Source organism: Dreissena polymorpha, chromosome 7 (genome assembly GCF_020536995.1).
Source record: "Dreissena polymorpha isolate Duluth1 chromosome 7, UMN_Dpol_1.0, whole genome shotgun sequence".
NCBI lineage: Eukaryota > Metazoa > Mollusca > Bivalvia > Myida > Dreissenidae > Dreissena > Dreissena polymorpha.
In genome coordinates this window covers 46,927,733-46,946,218 of record NC_068361.1, presented here as the reverse complement: position 1 = coordinate 46,946,218, position 18,486 = coordinate 46,927,733, and the positions used below count along the sequence as shown (strand labels likewise).

Below are 18,486 nucleotides of genomic sequence, written 5' to 3'. Positions count from 1 at the left end.
GCTATATAATTTATCGACTAATACAAACTTAAAATGAGTTTTAACGCATACCGTATGGGCATTAAATGATGTGGTCTTCTTACTAAAAATCAGTCTTAACAACGTTTTAAATTGACGAAAAACGTTTTAATATAATAATAATATACTTATCTTGTAATTGATAATTACAAGTTAAACTACTCTTAAAATTCATTTTTTCATGAACACCCTTCTATGATGGTATCTATAACGTCATTATTAAATACAATTTGATTTTCGAATTTATTGTTTAAGCTGTTGAGCGAAAGACTGAATGTTTCTTATTATTTCTCAAATAAAATCAGCTATTTTCAAATAAATATAGTTCACATACGTTTAACTTCAACGGTTACGCGGCATTCTGACAATAGCGGATGGTAATTTCCAGCGTTGTCGGTCACTCGATATTGGATGATGTAAATGCCCTCCTTAACCACATCTCCTTTACTAATGTCCGAAAGCTTTACAGCTTTCAGATTGTGATCAACGTTGTCAGTAACTAAAGGGTCCGTCCAATCCAATGACGCGTATGATGTGCCTCTGACAGCGTAAACCACGTGATGTGTGCACGTGATAACCGGCGGTTCATCGTCTGCATGGCACAAAACCAATAGACTCGATTAAACGCAATATACAAGGAACATACTAGTTTATTATAATAATATGAGGGCGATGATCAAAATTAAATAAAATACAAATTTCAGAAACCACTAAAACAAGGTACCTATGCATCTAGCAGCCTTCGTCATGTTTGACCATTTTTCGTCCGATTGACATATTATGACGGATGAGCCTTCCAGTCGGTAACCTTTATTGCATGAATTATAGCATTCGGTGTCAAACTCGTAAGAAGAACTTCTACAAGAAACATATCCATTTGCGGGTGCGAAAGGAGCGGGACATCTTTTTCCTAAAACATACACACATATGCTGGGCGAGTACATACATACAACTAGAAGTGTTCATGCAATTAAATGAGAATAGTAGAATCGACGAAGAATTGCAGAAAGCGATATTGATGCACATACTTTCGCAATCCGGTAGTGAGGTCCAGTTCATGATATCCCTCTCCCCCTTTTCACACGTGGCTTTGGCAGATGCACCAGTTGGAATTTGGTAGCCTTCTATGCATTCAAACGTGCATTCGCTACCATACAAAAGATTGTATGTGCATTCACCTTTACGACGAGTTGCCGATGGCGATGGTTCAGTACAAGCAAAATCTAACGTGGAAATATTTCTAAATATATCATTTCAATTAAAACTGACTACGTAGGTAGTACATGTATGTTGATAAGCATGATCGATTGACGGCCATAAAAACAGTAGCCTACCCCTAACATTAACAATTCGTTGCCATTATCGTTACAAATAATAAACCGCATTCTATATAAACTTCAATTTGGAAAATTAATTATAATTAGACACTTTTTAATAAGGATTATCCAGATATTGAGCAAGGTTATAACTCCCATGTTTAATAAATTATTTTTAATTATGTGAGTAATGATTCCGTTAATTTATAGAATATCCAATTAACTTCAGTTAAATTAATTTCAGTTTTTTTTTTACATAATTCCACACAAGCTGTTACAGCAAAAATGATTTCCTTTTCGGTTATCTTACGATTTTTGTAAATCAGCGGTTAGCTTTTGCGGAAATCCACTAACAACTGCCACAACAATTGTATATCTACATATATAATGGAGTAAAACGACTTGCAGTCATAACTCTGTAAACTTTGTCTCAGAAATATGCCTTCCTTTACTATCACCAAAATATTGTTATAAGTGAATTATAAGAATGTCATCAATTAAGTTTAAATAAGTTAATAGTTTATATTTTAAAGACTATTATTATGTATTAAAATACAATTTGTATAAATAATTACAATTCTATTCAGGACTTTCAATTCGTCACTTTATTATCTCCTACACAATCAGGTCATAACGATGTGCTCTAGTCTGAGATACCTCGGTTAAAATATTTGACTTTAAGATTTAGTGAGAACAAGGAAATCAATTGTATATTTGTAATGGAAAAAGTCAACTTCTTCCAAGTTTGATCATTTCATATATTGTAGTATAATCCATCACCTTCAGATAATTCAGCTGTGATGTTTTAAATTAAATCTGCCGAACACATAACGAGCAGTACAACAATTATGTGGACTCATATATTGTATAGAGGAAAATAATAATACAATCATTTTTAAAATAACAATCATAAAGCTTGAACGAGTATCTTTAATATCATCTACACTCTTCTTTCAGTCATCTCTGAAAGTGTAAGAAGTTCACGAGGGGAAAGTACACAAACTTTGGGACCAATACTAAATGCCTTCCGATGTGTTGGGTAAGGGAATAAAATAATGCCCTTCTGTTGCTGTATTTAAATTAACAGCAAAGTGTCAGATGGATACTAATGAACGTAAAGATGTAAACTGTATATTTGGACAATGCTGTTACTATGAATTAAACATATTCAGTTGATTACTCACAGACAACTTTGAAACCAAAATAACAGGAATCCTTCCGTCTGTACGAATCTGTTATTGTGTGCGTACAATAGTAATTTTGGCCGTCTATTGAGCCCCTGAAAGACCCTCCGTTCGTCATGTTACCAGAACAGATCAGACTCCTACAACAGGAATCATTTACATGGAATTGTCACCATTTCAAAATATCAATTAGAATGTAAATATGGGTTGCGTGTTTTCTAATAATGTGCATTACACTGCAATAAAGCATAGCATGTGTATAATAATTAACTATATGGTTATTTTTTTATAACGAACTCAGAAAAAGGGGAATTCGAAATCAGATTGCGTCGTGAAGACAAGTGTCAAATAAAAACACAATAACAAAACTTTGCATGGCTGACTTGAGACTATATTTTTGAATTATTAGCTAAGCTTGAAGTCCATTGGAACCGCAAATTATAAAACCTCAATGATTTCCTTGGAAAGAAAGGCATTCTTACCCATTGTGTCTTGTCTCCAAAAAGCCTGGACTAATTATTTGACCGAATTCAAAAACATATTTTACATGAGAAATAGGTGTTTCCTTGATATCAAACTTATGGAAGTATCCTTGCTTATAATCAAGGTACCACCTAGAAATAATGAATACATTTCCAGCAGCACTGAAGGTCAGTCCATGACCCTGAGTGAAGCACTTCAGAATACAATCAAACTTTATTGAAATTCACATTCTTGACAAATTGGCAGCGTCGTAAAAACAACGACAAGACAGCTAGATCGTCTTAAATTGTTCAGACAAAATTAGTGAGTAATACGTCAGAATAATGCCACATGTTGCATAATCAAAGAACTCAAGGCAACTTAAAGCGAACTGCTTGCTTTTAACATTATAACATCATATACTTGATTAACATTTAGTCATTTTTGTCAACTTTCGTTTGAAAAATAAATTGCATTGAACATTACATCTATCCTTATATCGCAATAAATTGTCAGCCACGTGATGAAAAATGAATTAAGCACTTACAACGGAAAAGCTGAACTCATTAATAACGTGTTGATTAGTTATTGACACTACAATTAATATACCATTCGTCAGATTGCAAACATGTTTAATCATGTTTGTTGATGTTCGTTTAAACATCAATGATTGACATTAAACACATCACTTCGAAACAGAATATTGCTTCAAAACGTTGTAAACAGCGTGATCAAAATACAATGAATGCAATATCATTAGGAAAACTTTTAATATATGTATAACCTTTATGTAAGTTTATGTTATCAAAGTGACATATATATTTAGCATTTTAAGTAGTAAATGTACCCTATACATTAACTGATATTTATATTTACTTTATTTCGATGCTTCAATTTAATAAGCAATGGCACAATTTACTTTAACGAACACTTCCAATTAAACGGAATTCGTACTCTGAGAAATGGTATAATGTTCCTGATAGATATCACCTCTACAATCAAAGTCATTTGCACTAACATTAAGAGGCACCTTATTTGGCTCTGTATTAACGTAAGCCGATTTCCAACACTATGGCGAAATAAAAGCAATGATAATAAACACTAACAAACGGAATCAATGATAAACGTATATTGTATTATGTTCTGCTTATTACCTTTCTACCACGTTTCCAGTGCTAGGAGGCTCTGTCCATGAAACCGTAACTGATGTCTGACTGCGCACGGCGTAGTATTCAGCTTGTATTTAGAAGGAGGACAGTATGTGTATGAAGGAGGTGGCGCTAAATCCTGGACGCTTGATTCTACAATCAAACATTAAGAACCATAATGCAAATGTTAAGTTGTGGGAAAGTGATCACCCATTGGTATTCTATATGGGACACCCACTTAAGCAAACCTACATACCACTCTTTCACGCAAACTATTAAATTAGCATGGACAAATTATTTGTTTAAAAATACATAATTTCATGTAAAATGCTTGCAGGACTACTATTTAAGGTTTAAGAAGGCATTTTTCTTTGTTTTAATGGATTTCTTTGAAAATTATATTTTAATGAATTTTTAGCAACAAGGGGTTACGAACTTCAAAATAATGTAATTTTCTAACCAAAAACTTATAACCATGAGTAACATTAAACAATATTTTTTTAAACATAAGTAATTGATGACAAATGAGTGCAGAGATCATATTTAGGGTCGGAAAAAGCATTTTATGTTGTTTAAATAGGTCACTATTAAAAGTCTATTTGTATGATTTTTTTTGCAACAAGGGGTTCCGAACTTTCAAAAAATGTTATTGTTTTATAACCCAAAACTGGTAATATGATCATACTTAATGACATGCATGAAAGCCCCAAAACATTTATAATTATATTGTTTATTCTTGAAAATTCATCTCCCCTATTCACTAAAAATACCACGTTTGATCAGAAAATTCATAAAGAATGTTGCTTACTTTTTTTCAACAAGCTTATAGTCTCTATTCCTGTTTATTCAGCCAGAAGTTCTTCTCAGGCCAATTAAGAGTTACATTGCCTTTCTTCTACTTAATGAAAACATTTTCCACACTTTGAGGCATTTCATTAAATACTTCATGTCTTAACAAAATCCAAAGACTAATAAATTTAGATATCAAGTACTTCCATACTGGCATGACCATTCTAGGCGGGCAACCTAGCAAACCTGATTTGTGCATATCTTCCTATCAATCTGTTATATGTGTCATGAACCATTTTATCGGAACACAATTAATGTTTGTTATAACTTTTACATTATTCAATGAATTGATATTGTTATTTACTAATGAGAGCGCCGATGGCGTTGGAAGACTATTTTCAAGATACAGGGCAATTTTTTTAAGTATATGTTTAGGGAACAGTTGACTGAATACAAATCAAAAAGGCTATCAAAACAAACGTGTTTTTTTTAGAAAAGATGGAAATAAATGAAACAAGAAGTGATGCAATATTTCAAAACATCCTATATCAATCAGAAAATCAGAAACACGTATCAAGGGAGCTTGATATTTTGCGAGAAATGACCGGATTTAAATGTAATTTCTGATTTGCCGGACGTGTATTTATGATCTTGTATTAATTTGAAGAAAAACAGTTCCCTACAAATCTATCCGTTGTTTGTTTATTGAAAAAATGAAGTTAATAGTTCTCATAACCTATTACACGCCCTTTGAGATATTTGTACTGGGTGGTAATTAACGTTCTCGTTACATAATTATTATTTACGAGACTAAACGACTTTACATATTCGGAAGCTAAGGTCAAAGTTATATCTGTGTTTGTCGTGTTGTGTTTGTTCTTTCTCATTAAACAGTTACGATAGTTTGTTTTTCATTGAAGCAGAAAGGAAACATAACACCTATAGACAACATTGGTCAGTGAAACCTTCTTAGAAAAAAATGTTCAATAAAAATGTATATTTTATATAAATTATTGTTACTATAGCTATGCTATTTTCTCATTTTTTGTCTCAGAAACGTGAAAAGTATCTTAGAATTTTCTAAGAGTTGCCGGATATCACAAAAAAGTTAGACACCCTTAGACCTGTCTTAAACAGTTGTCGGCTCTTTCGGCACCAAGCTTTTTCGGTCCCATTTTTTCAGGCTCATTCGGCTTATATAATTTTCTAAGAGACGATTTTTTTTTTCGACGATATTGTTGTGATTTATGAAAACAAAACTCCAATTTCACGTCAAACAATAACAGGTAAGGTACAATTTAACTTGGTAAAAAATGTTAACATTTTACATGGTTTAACAGCAACTTATACAACGTTACATAAAAATAGCTCGTAAGCATCCCCTCGCGATATCTATGTGGTTACAAAATTCAACAAATAATAGTTTGAAAGTAATTATGATCCTACAATTTTATTAACATCTCGAAACCTTCACTTCCCTATTATACACAATACGAAACTGAAGGATGACGAATCCACCATAGTGTAGTGTCGGGCACCATGGGAACCAGCTACGATTGAATGTGAGTAGATACCGGCCTAATTCCTCGAGACAAATGAGTCATAGACCTCGTGATGGATGAAGTAGAGAAAAACAGTAATTCGCTGACGGAAACGTTGGAGAGAGCAGTCGCTTGAACCGCTGTAATCACGTACGAGAAGACAGAAAACGCATTTGTGTAAGTTACCCCTATTTATTATTCCTGTTTAGACTGCCAGTACCCTACGCACCAAGAGCTAACCGGAACGGAACACAGCAATAGATTCACTTCCCGTCAAAACAAATAAAATGGCGCACGGACCGGTTGTTTTTACATTTTGGACAACTTACAATGACTTTTGACAACGTAAATAGTAACCGAACGATTGAAACGCACATCATATATTGTGCTTTAAAGATCAATTTTCATTATTTCTCAAAACTGTATGGAGTTGGATATTGCTAACAATTCTTAAATTGGAGAAGGAATGATCATATGACACGTCAATTTGCTACCATTTTCACTTAAAAACTGACGTTCTTAAAAAAAAACGTGAAATTATCCGGTTGTGTTTCAATTTTGGTGATATTCATACTAACCTTGTTTTACATTGTGTGTTGCACACTAAACTTTTAATTTGTCACATGTCATATGATGGGGATGTCATTAAACTTATTGCAAACGAAATCAATTTTGGTATCAAATGCAAAAATCTTATAGCACTCATACCTGACCCAATAAATGATATCCCGTCTGATGAAACTAATTGCATCACATCTATCGCGTGTTCATGATTTATTTTGCCCAAATGCTTCACTTATGTAAAGGGACATGTATTATTTTTAATTGTTGCTTATATTATTATTAAGGTATTTTTCTTACAAGAAGATAATATTGATATCAAGGTGTTTACTTATTGACTTGTAGGTATGATTGAAAGGCTGGAGGTGTTTGAAAATATTTTATTGGAATTGTTAGACACTACCATCTTATTAGGGACGGGATTGATCAATTTAATCAGCAGTACGGTGAACGATACAGAGATTTTGTAGCTGGTGAACGATTCAGAAATTTTGTCGCTATAGATATTATAATTAAGGTACCAAAACAAATAAGACTTGTTATTTTACAATTTAAACAAAGACCTAAGAGTTAATATCCTTATACACATTTCAGGTTAATAACGCGTGTACATTGTTTACAAACTTCTCAATGCGCGTCAATTCTTTGATTTTCATTGTTCAATGAACTGTTAACAAATATATCATAAACTTAGGCTTGATTGGTCATTGTCGACCGTGGGACTACTTAAATGTTCGCCGGGTACTCTTAAGTACAGTTAAATGTACCCCGGGTAGGCGGGAACGCTGCATATACTAAAGCGTACGCTGCCAATTTAGACTGTACTCGAGTTTTATTCCAGCCCGAAATCCGATGTCGTAAATGTGCTAGTGAATACGAAACACATTATCTTTGAACGAAACCTGTCCCAACATGCTTCTTTAAGTGTGTGTCGCGATAACAAATGACAAAAACATGTGAAATTAAGATGAACATAATTAATTTGAAAACAGCCGACAACGACCAATTTAGCGTTAGAATGTCTGGGTACGGTTTAGTATATTCTCTGTACCCGGGGTACATCTAAGTATACTTAAGAGCACCCGGGGTACACTTAAGTAGTACCCGAGTCGTAAATGACCAATCAAGCTAAACATAGTAACCAATTTTATCAATACAATTAAATAATCGAACTGTAAAAGCATGAACCTTTTAACAATAAAGAAATACAGTTTATGGTGCTGTGTAGTGTTTAGTAAAATATGCAAATGAAAATTAAGCCGAAGTCCATATATTTTTTAAGAAAGGTGACACTAACTCAAAAGATCCCATGTATAACTATAGGAGTTTAAAAGTGTTTTCAACCATAATCATTATTTACGTTTGTTATGCTTACAAAATAGTTTTCAGTATCAAAAATGTCTTAACTTGTCATTAAAACAAATGCTTTATAAAAAGAAAAATTACTTACAAAATAAAAGCTTGCATTTAAGTTGATTAAATGAATATTTATGGTTACTGTAGCTTTTAAGATAATAATTGAATTTCAAGAATGATCTAAAGGTCTTCGTAGGACATCCCCTCGCGATAAGCATTACTGTTACAGCCGCAGTGGCATCTGACAAAGAGAGTTCATGCTTCATACTTAGCATATGTACAAGACTGAACAATACAATATGTTCAGATATTATAGTCAATTTTAGTATCTATGGTATAGCTTGCACTGGTCACGCCTAATTGCATTACATGCCTCCGACATAATGCCTCTTTGATATCAACTACTCGGAGAGTCTGATTTGTATGCTTGACGAGTACGGATGTAAATAAAACCAGTTATAACTTTCAACGGTATTTGTTCCTTAAATGGTGTTCATTTAATGGTGATACATGGTGTAGTCTGTAGAAGAAACACTACAGTATCAACATGCAGAAATATGGAAATTATTATTGAAATGCACAGTATTTGAACACATAATGTTCCATATTGTTTGCCATTTACAAAAAAGATGATTGCAATGTATTCTTTGGTTTGATGTAAATGATGTAAGTTAATTGTACTATAGTTAATATAGTTCATATGTTGAGAAGCATTATTAAAAACTGATTGCTAATGAAAATTAATCTACACCAAATCAACCCATTATTAAAACTTGACATTTGAGCGTTTTAGATTATTCTCAGTTATGCAGAATTGTATGATTTTTTTAATGCAGTGTGTTGTCGCATTATATTTTCAAGCAAATAGCAAATTAATCAATGCATATGTACTTGTTTTATGAGTGTGATTGTGTTTTCTGTAAGTTGTCTTGAATTATACATGAACAAGTATGATCATTAAAATGCCTAATCAATATAAAAAACAATCAAATTCGTTGAACCGATAATCCCTGCCAAATAATTTTTGTTTATGAATGGATGCAAATCTCTCGATATATGGTATCATCATAAAAATAGGTAACTGAAGGGTAATTGTTTTTTATGCATTGCAATTCTCCTCATTGTTATCTATATGTCCATGTTGTTTCATGTTGAAATCTTATCTGAAATTTAGCCTTGAACATATATATCATACAAAAACAACAAAGGGCAAAACATCTAAGATATGAAAGAGCAGGGTTATGGTTCTTGTGCATAGTACTTATTCCCATTTATTAAAACACACCCCATGAAGTTTCATGTTGACATATTGTATCGTATCTGAGATACAGACCTAAAAAGTTACATCCTACAAAAACAAAATGCAATAACTCTCAGTGAGAACTCTCATTAGAAAGTGTATGGTTATGTTTTTGTGCATTGCACTTCTCTAGATTGATATCTATACGCCTATGAAGTTTTATTTTGAGATCTTGTAAAGTTTCTGATATATAGTTCTGAAAAGTTTTGCGACAGGCGGACTGAATGACAGACAGACAACGCCAATTCTATACCGCTCCGCTCTTCGCGGGGGTGACAATGGAAACAATAGGATACTGTTTATATGCTTTTAACTCGCAGATGATAAATAAGTGCCATACACAGCTGAAAACGACTGTACTAAACTGAAGCTGGTGTCAAGTGCCACTTTTCATGGTCCCATTTTGCAATTACGTGTTGACTACCAGTCAGTGCACGGTGCCTTAAGTAATCTTAATACATCAGGAGGTGCTTGGCGACAATGTTAAGCCCTTGTTTCTTCGATTTTTCTGATGTTCTCTATTTGGATGCTTTCGTAATATATTCATCCACCACCCCGGCCTACATTTGATTTTTTGTATGACTTATAACGCTAGTTATTAAATAAATTTAGTGTATTCATTAAACAATTTATTTCAATAAAAATATAATTAAATGTTTTTCATTGCCTATATATCTAGACAATAAAAGAAATAAAAAAAATATTTTGATTCTTATGTATTATTATAATTTACAAATAATTATGAAGAGATAATAATTAATTGTAAACAGTTGTTTTCATATTGTGAGATTAGAGAGCATGCATCATTTTGGACCAAATCTCTCTTTCGATCATTCCAACAAATGCACGTTTATTAAGATCTTTAAGCAAGAATGAAATACTGTGATATAGTTACTTGTTTATTCAAGTTCCCGTTCGCGATAATATATATGGACAGAATCGTAAGAAAACGTGTTTTTATGGAGGATACCACTGAATATCCGATTTAAATCGGTTGAAAACAAACAATATAGCGATTTTAATTTTGGGGTTATGTTATGTACGAAAACGACCTGATTAATATTTATGATTCGACACGTTAGTTCAAACCTAAACAAACAAAATTGCGGATACGGGCGAATTTAGCGGAGGGAAGGTACGAACAAATGCAAATACATCTATTACAGACGAAACGCTACATTTTGCTCAATCTATGTATTTATCTTCCATATGCTAATAATGTTAAGCGAAAGCTAAATATAGATATAATTTGCATAACTCGCGACGCTGCAATGATTTTCGCCTATTGCATGTATTTATGATTATTTATACAGTGGAAGCCCTCTAAACCGACCACCTCCGGGACCGAGAGAAAGTTCCGGTTTAGAGAGGATTCCGATTTAGTGGAGAAATTGACACATCCACCCATTAGACGCTTTAAAGTCAATAAGTCCAAGTTCCTTAGCAAAGCTCAGTGCATTTTCCTGTACGATCGGAATAAAAATCGGCAATGACTTAGACATTACAATACAGCACCAGTCTCATACAACTTTGTTGATATTTTCAAATTGCATCGCATTGTTAAACCGACTTGTGTTGGGTGAAGATTTGTTTTCACAAATGAGACGTGTACATAGACTTTCACAAACCATATTTCTCTGACAGCATCTTGTGTGCAGGTTAAGGCAACATCTTTGACTCTTTGATCAGTTTGATTTTGTCTTCTAGAGACAATTCCACGCGGCTTCACTTAGAAGGAGGAAAGAAATTAACACGACTTCCTACATCAAAAACAAAACACTGAAAAACCTTTTGTTATCAGTAATTATAATCAGTATTATCACTTATATTGATCGATATGTACATCACAGGCCAAGTCTCTTTAAATTGATTTGCGATTTTTACAGTTTGCAATTTCACACGTGTTTAATCCGCTATTCACAAGTTTTTGACTCTAGGTATGAGGTTCAATAAACCGGTCCTGACCGGTTTAGAGAGGTAAAATTTCGTATGGAATTAGCCAATTTTCATCAAAAGAATAACCGGTATTCGGAATTGAGGGATTCCGGTCTTGAGGAGATATTTTACGCAGGGTTTTATAGGGGAAAAAACTTGAGCGGAAAATTGGTCCGGTTTAGAGAGGATTCCGGTATAGAGAGGATCCGGTTTAGAGGGTTTCCACTGTATACTATTTTATCAATTCAAAACCGATTTTGACCAGGTTTTCGATGTCAACCTCGATAAAAAATATATTTCAATGAATTTATGTAAAGTTTATTTCTCGCTATACGATTTATATGCAAAACAACGATCTATTCCGCGAACGGGTCTTAAATGTACAGAAACAACAGTATGTTCAATAGTGCAGTTGCAGAATCTGCCAGACTCAAAACACTATTGACTATCATTTGTGTTTCTTTCGGACAATATGTGGCGCATGAGGTCATGGTTGCTTAACCCATACAAACAGGCTAAACCACACTCCTACCCCATCAAATTGCAGAGGATCAAACAGTCATCGAGAAAAAAAGATTGCTCTTTCCTTTTTAGGTGCAGATTTTTTTTCGCTGGTTAAAGTGTGTTTATTTGTTCAAGTAAAATGCTCTAATTGTAGAAACGGGAATTCCAAATCGCGACAAAGGTGAATTGTTACAAAATTGCATAACTATGAAATAAATATGTATAAATACATTATTTCACACATACCATTACGCAACCATCTGTTTTCTTTTCAGATTTGATACATTTCATGCTTTCCATCGAATATTTTATACACACAACACTTGTCGCAAATTCGCGCTTAATTCGATGCACATTGCAACACTGTTACTCTACTCCTAACGTTTGAGCGATTTAGGTATTTTTGGTTTTTCGCAAAAACAAGGATTAAGTCCAATGCGCAGTTACAACAATGTGTTTGAAGTTTTAAACACATTACAATCTAGTATTGAATCATATTTTCAAAGTAGCAGCCATTTTAAAAGCGTTCAGCTTTTGGGCGGTCACTCAAACGCATACGGTAAAACGTTTCACGCGGAAACGACTCGGCTCCAACTGGACAAACATCTATTTTCAAAGCCACTTTTTTAACAAAACATCAATATTTAAGTATTTATTATGTATTGTTAACGTCAAACATAAAAATTAAAACAACGAAACCATAATAAACACCATAATTACGGACACTTATCACCGTCTGCATTTCCCTTCTTTGTTCATATCGTATGCATTTTCAACATTGTCTGGGTTTTTCCGTATGCGTTTAATTGAGACCTTCGCTTTTGTCAATTACAAAATTGTTTCACGAACACAATTCGTTGTATTTTCTAACAACGTTTTTTCCCTTAAATGGTCTTAGAAAAATGAACTAAAAAGGCTTTTACAAAATTCTTAGAAGAAAATCTTAGAGAAAAGTTTTTAAAGTGAAAAATTCAATGTTAACTACCATACATACTTCGTCTGCCCAAATTCTACTACATTCGGGCGTTTGAATGCATTTTTGCAACCCTAATCGCTTAATTTCGATTTGTGTGATATTACAAAAGACTTTTTGCTATCGCAATAAAAAAATCTAATAAAACCAACATACTGATTAAAAGGGAATATTTTCTCAAATATTTACATTTTATATAAGATATTTGCCAAAATGATTTTAACTATATATACAATTGACGACATTTATCCAAACAAAAACAATAATGTAATAGAAGTTTCAAGATAAAAATAAGTAATACAAGTTTTATCAGATATAGGTCATAATTTTCAATATAATTGAGTGACCGAGCTATGGGACTTGTTGAAACTATCGAATAGAAGAATAAAATTATATATTATTTATTTTTCAATATGTTATGCACTTAAGTTGAACCTAAAGGCAAATTTATAAACATTTATAGACAGTGTTCTTCACCCAAATCAAGGAAATATTACTTCTTATTCATGTGTGTAATAGTATACAACAATTTCGAAGTAGAATATTTGAGGAAAACATTAGAAACGAAAATCTTTCAGCTGAAATTGTCCATATGGTTACGGAAATTACCGATCGTCGGTTTCCGAAAAACAATATGTCGCGGTTTCCGCAAAACATGATGGTTGCGCCCAAAGATTTTGGTGTTACTTAATATTACTGATTGATACATTAATGATTTTCATTTTCATTTGATAAATTGGTAATTTTAAGGCTAATAAACTTAAAATATGAAAGCTATTATGTCTACGTCTCTGGTTTGGCATTTGTCTGTCGATACATCTGTACAATGGATAATTTCCGTAACCACTTTTTAAATTGTAGCACACACAATTTGAATTCAAATGTTTATGTTTAACACATATATTCTACCACTTTCTTGCTAAATACTAATACATGAATGATTTAAAAGTAATATTTCATTGTTTTCGGCCAGGAACACTGTCTATGACTGCGAAAAAAAAGGCAAACTGTCTGGGTAACGATATTCGTTTTCTAAAAAGCTTGCATGCGGCATGAATGTTCTGACAGATAAATAGCTCGACTTTTTTATTGGCTGTTTTCGGACTGTTTATTCCAATTAGAATAGAGCTTTTAAACGTTAGTTAGACCCATGTTAAGCGAGATAATAAAGTACCACCTTTTGTTTACTGCCGATTTGAGACATCACGAGTGGCCTCTCTTGTTGGTTCCTGCTAATTTAATACTTTGTCACGTCATTTTCATCTTATGTCTGTTTGCTAGTCGGGTTGTCTACCTTTATTCAAATATCAAATGTCTTACCTTTTCTGAAGCACCTTCCATCTACGCAGTACAGAAACGAAAACACCAGTACAGGTAGAATTAACCAGAAAAACCGTTTTGTTCGACCAGCTCCTAAAAATAATACATATGCTTAAAGTAACAATCACGCTCAAAAATATCGAATATTTCGTTAAATAAAGCTAACCCATAAAACAATCAATGTTCCTTTTAGCAAAATGCAAATTTTCAACGTTAGATGTTGTCTGGTAGAATTGATTTAACGAGATACAAAATGCTCGTTTTTATTTTTTTGTGGCCACAAATAATTCCATTTATATCTCCCGTGAAATATCCGAACATTTACGGGCGAACACGAGATTGGATACGGTAAGCGTCGGAAGCATGACGTAGCTCTCATGAATAATCATTCTGTGAAATCAAAATGGATTCTGGGTAACTGAAACTTAGCGAATGCGAAAATGGCTTGTATAAATTATGCAAATGAACGCAACCCGAATGAATCCGATCCTGACTCGAAAGCGAAAGTAGATTACATCGTGGAACGAAATTTAGATATTTAGATGCTTAAAACTTGCCGAATGCTTGTAATATAACGTTTTGACATCAATGTTACTTGTTTTTAGGGTCTTCCTATTGTAATTAACCATCGTATGGTACTACTTGTTGTCGAATGGTTTTTTTTATAGCATAATACAGTAGCCGTATGCATTGGTGAGCGTGATAGTGACTTTAATCATTCTATTGGACGTACACTTATGAACAGCAAACTGACCGGATAAATAAAACTTGAATTTGTATAACAACTTGAGGGAAATGATGTTACACATATAACCATTTTCATCTTGCTACATGTTTTCTGCTAGTAACGTACAGTGCTTTGTTTTATACGCGTTGTTTAAAGTAATTAATAAACTAATAACAGCTTACTTACCAATCTGTGCGTCCGAGCTAGTCCCTAAATCTCTCCTCCAAGCGCCCCATTCACACATGTACGTCTGGGTGGAATTATGTCCGCTCTCCGTCTTGCTCTTCACGTCACACCAATGGTGATAAGGAACTGATGTTCCATCACTGTAATCGCAGTAAGTGACGTCACCGCTTGCGGCATTCACAAGGTCAGACAAGAGACAACTCTCTCGTGAAAAAAATAACGGAACCTTCTGGTTATCCTGCAAACAGCAAGTATAAGTTATAATAATCGCAGAAACAAATAATTACATAAAACTGCACGTTTTTGCTACATATATCCCATAATATGAAAACAACTTTATCGAATAAATTAATGAATATTCATGAAATTTAAATGAATATCACATGTAAATGCCAGTGCTACGTGTCTTACATAGTCAGCTATTTATCAATACTCATATTATTCCTTATATTGATGTTTTGCCAGTGGAAAGCATTTATTTATGTGTGAACATTTACCCAAATTTAAATTCAATTTTCCAAGGCATGTCATACTCCTCCTCGAACACGTTTTGCTTCTTTGTGAAATGTTATACAACAATGTATTTAAAATTTAAAGCATACATACATTTTCATTTTTCCGATGTCCACTAATATTCACGAAAAGAAACGCACTTATACATATATGAAGGTAGTTTATACCCATCCTTAAATTGAGGTAGTCCGTGCGACTACAGCAAAGAAGACAACACAGTTGATGTGATAATCGAAATGAGAAATCCGCCTTCAACGCATCACTGAAGATAGTATACTTGGCATCCATCCAAGTAACGTATCTTCGAGCTTACTTTTTAAACTTCCTTGACATCGGTCTTATTGTGTACTCGCTGTCATATTGCAACCTCTTGTTGCATGTTTATTTCTGTAATTAATGCCGGATAATGCGATAATGAAGATTTTTTATTATATTTTGTATTATATTCTACTTCGTTGTATTCTACTTTATTATATGGATGCTATTGTATTATTTTAAAAAGATCAATCTATTTTTTATCGTGTCATATTATTTCCACTTCAACATTAAGCATATAATTGCACAAAATTAACATATTTCGCAACCAGGAATCGTTATGTCAGCGCGAATGTTATTTGTCGATACTCGACAAATGGACTGGACACTTGCGTGGACGAAAGGGGCGGAGTCAGCACATACCTCTCGAGGATGTAACACATGACAACATATCGAATGTGCGGACGGCAGTTGATTTTATGTCGCCCCTAATGACGATGGACTCGAAATTGAGCCATTAATTTGTAAGAAAAAGTAAACAGAATCTTAACTTGTATTCAGTTCTGATTTATCTATATATTTGCGTTGATACAATTTTTTATATTGATTGAACGATAGATAGATTAATTTGTTTATTAATATGTTTATTTTTTTAACATTTAAGCAATACAAAACATCGCTATTATTGTCTCAAGATGACGAGGCATCTTCACCCGCCAAAAAACATAAACGCGTGAAGAAATTTTTTGGGGGTTGGAGACGGTTTCCGGCCCCACGACCCCACCACCGCCACGTTAGTAGCTTAGTGATTCTGAGAAGTTACCGGTACTTTATAAATACATTTTTATGCGCAGACATTTATGTTGAAAGTATACTTTATAAATAACAGACTCAACAGTTGCAATATACCTCTTATTTGTTTCGATATCTAACCATGTTACAACACACATCCTGCACGTGTATAACAAGGGTTTTTCCATGAGACGCCTATTACTTTTTCTATATATAACCATGTTTCTAGCCGACTGCGGTATGCTTGGTACTGTGCGTGGTGCATCGGTTAGCGTGACGTCAACGCAGCTTTGCGGAACCGCTACTTACACGTGTGACCTTGGTTACGGTTACACAGGGGGTAACCTCACACGCACGTGTCAGTCCTCGGCACAATGGAGCGGAACCAAACCAGTTTGCGTTTGTAAGACAAATAAATAATAGTCTGCTTTGTTTGTGTATTTCTCTTCAGATCCTTTAAGTTTTATCTGAGTACCATTTAGTATTGAGACTAAAAGTAGTATATACACGTCACCAGACACTCTAGTTACCAGCAAAGTATGTAGATAATTATGCTAGGAATGGTCTATGGTAATGCTTTCATTGTCTATGCTACAGATATGAATTCGTGCAACAGCTTCCCTTGTAAGAATGGCGGCACATGTACGATCATGCCCGAGAGTTATATATGTTCTTGTTCTGATATCTGGAAAGGAACCAACTGCCAGCAAGGTAAATAATCTAAGTGGATTTTTCAAAATACGAAATCTTCTATTTTTGTATTAGTATGAGCATTCTAATAAAATTTTACTGTCTCTTTTGAAGCTTCCGTTTGCGCACGCAACCCATGTGCGCACTATGTTCGATGCGAAGATGTTGATACAATCTACACGTGCGTCCGCAAACCCGGCTGTAGAGGTCAAACATGTAATACACGTACGTTAGTTACGATCGATATGTATGGATATAAACGTATACATTATATGAAAGTCTCGTCAAATATCTTTAACAAATCTCTTCATTGAGACTCTAAACACTAGTGAATTAATTTACCATTAACGATTTATTTACTATAGTTTATAATAAAGGAATTTATTTTCATTCTTAATACTGTATTGCGAATATGCAGGATCGCATACACATACGTTAACATAATGAATATTATAATTACTTTCTTGAAGCAATAGACTGTGGTGATCCGGGTATAATTGTCAATGGTTTAGTGACGGCTCCTGCAACGAACCTGGGAAATATAGCTACATCTGTATGTAATGATGGTTACAATGCAACTATTGGAAACAAAGAGCGGAAATATGAGACTGATGGAACATGGAGTGGTCAACCTCTTGTTTGCAAATGTAAATATCGTTTTGTTGTATAAATCATGTTAAACATTCGATCGGTACACTCTTTTATTTAACAGATAAAAAACTATTTATAATGCTTGAATAGTCTTCAAACATTTGATTTATGGTCACTTATTGTGTTTGTTTTTGTAACAGATGCTAGAAGCTGTAGTAGTTCACTGTGTAAGAATAAGGTATCGTGTACAAATCTAATTAAAAACTTCGAATGCACATCTGTTCTTGGATGGGCGGGAAAAACCTGCAATGAAGGTACTATCACC

At 33.7% G+C, this 18,486-nt stretch overlaps 1 protein-coding gene and 1 long non-coding RNA gene across 2 annotated transcripts in view; both read right to left on the bottom strand.

Annotated features, from left to right (window-relative positions):
* LOC127838003 (uncharacterized) overlaps positions 1–1,223 on the bottom strand; it is a 23,547-nt gene extending 22,324 nt beyond the window's left edge. The window contains exons 1-3 of the mRNA XM_052365492.1: positions 1,047–1,223; positions 743–928; positions 353–610 (exon numbers count right to left, since the gene is read on the bottom strand). Of these exons, the coding sequence (XP_052221452.1) occupies positions 353–610; positions 743–928; positions 1,047–1,077 (475 nt within the window). The 5' untranslated portion in view covers positions 1,078–1,223. The remainder of the gene's footprint in view (positions 1–352; positions 611–742; positions 929–1,046) is intronic.
* A 1,301-nt stretch (positions 1,224–2,524) lies between these two features.
* Positions 2,525–15,521, bottom strand: LOC127838007 (uncharacterized). The gene is made up of 4 exons (XR_008029599.1): positions 15,321–15,521; positions 14,408–14,500; positions 4,135–4,281; positions 2,525–2,658 (listed from the first exon to the last, which is right to left on the bottom strand). It is a non-coding gene; the product is annotated as an uncharacterized LOC127838007 (long non-coding RNA).
* Positions 15,522–18,486: the final 2,965 nt, after the last annotated feature.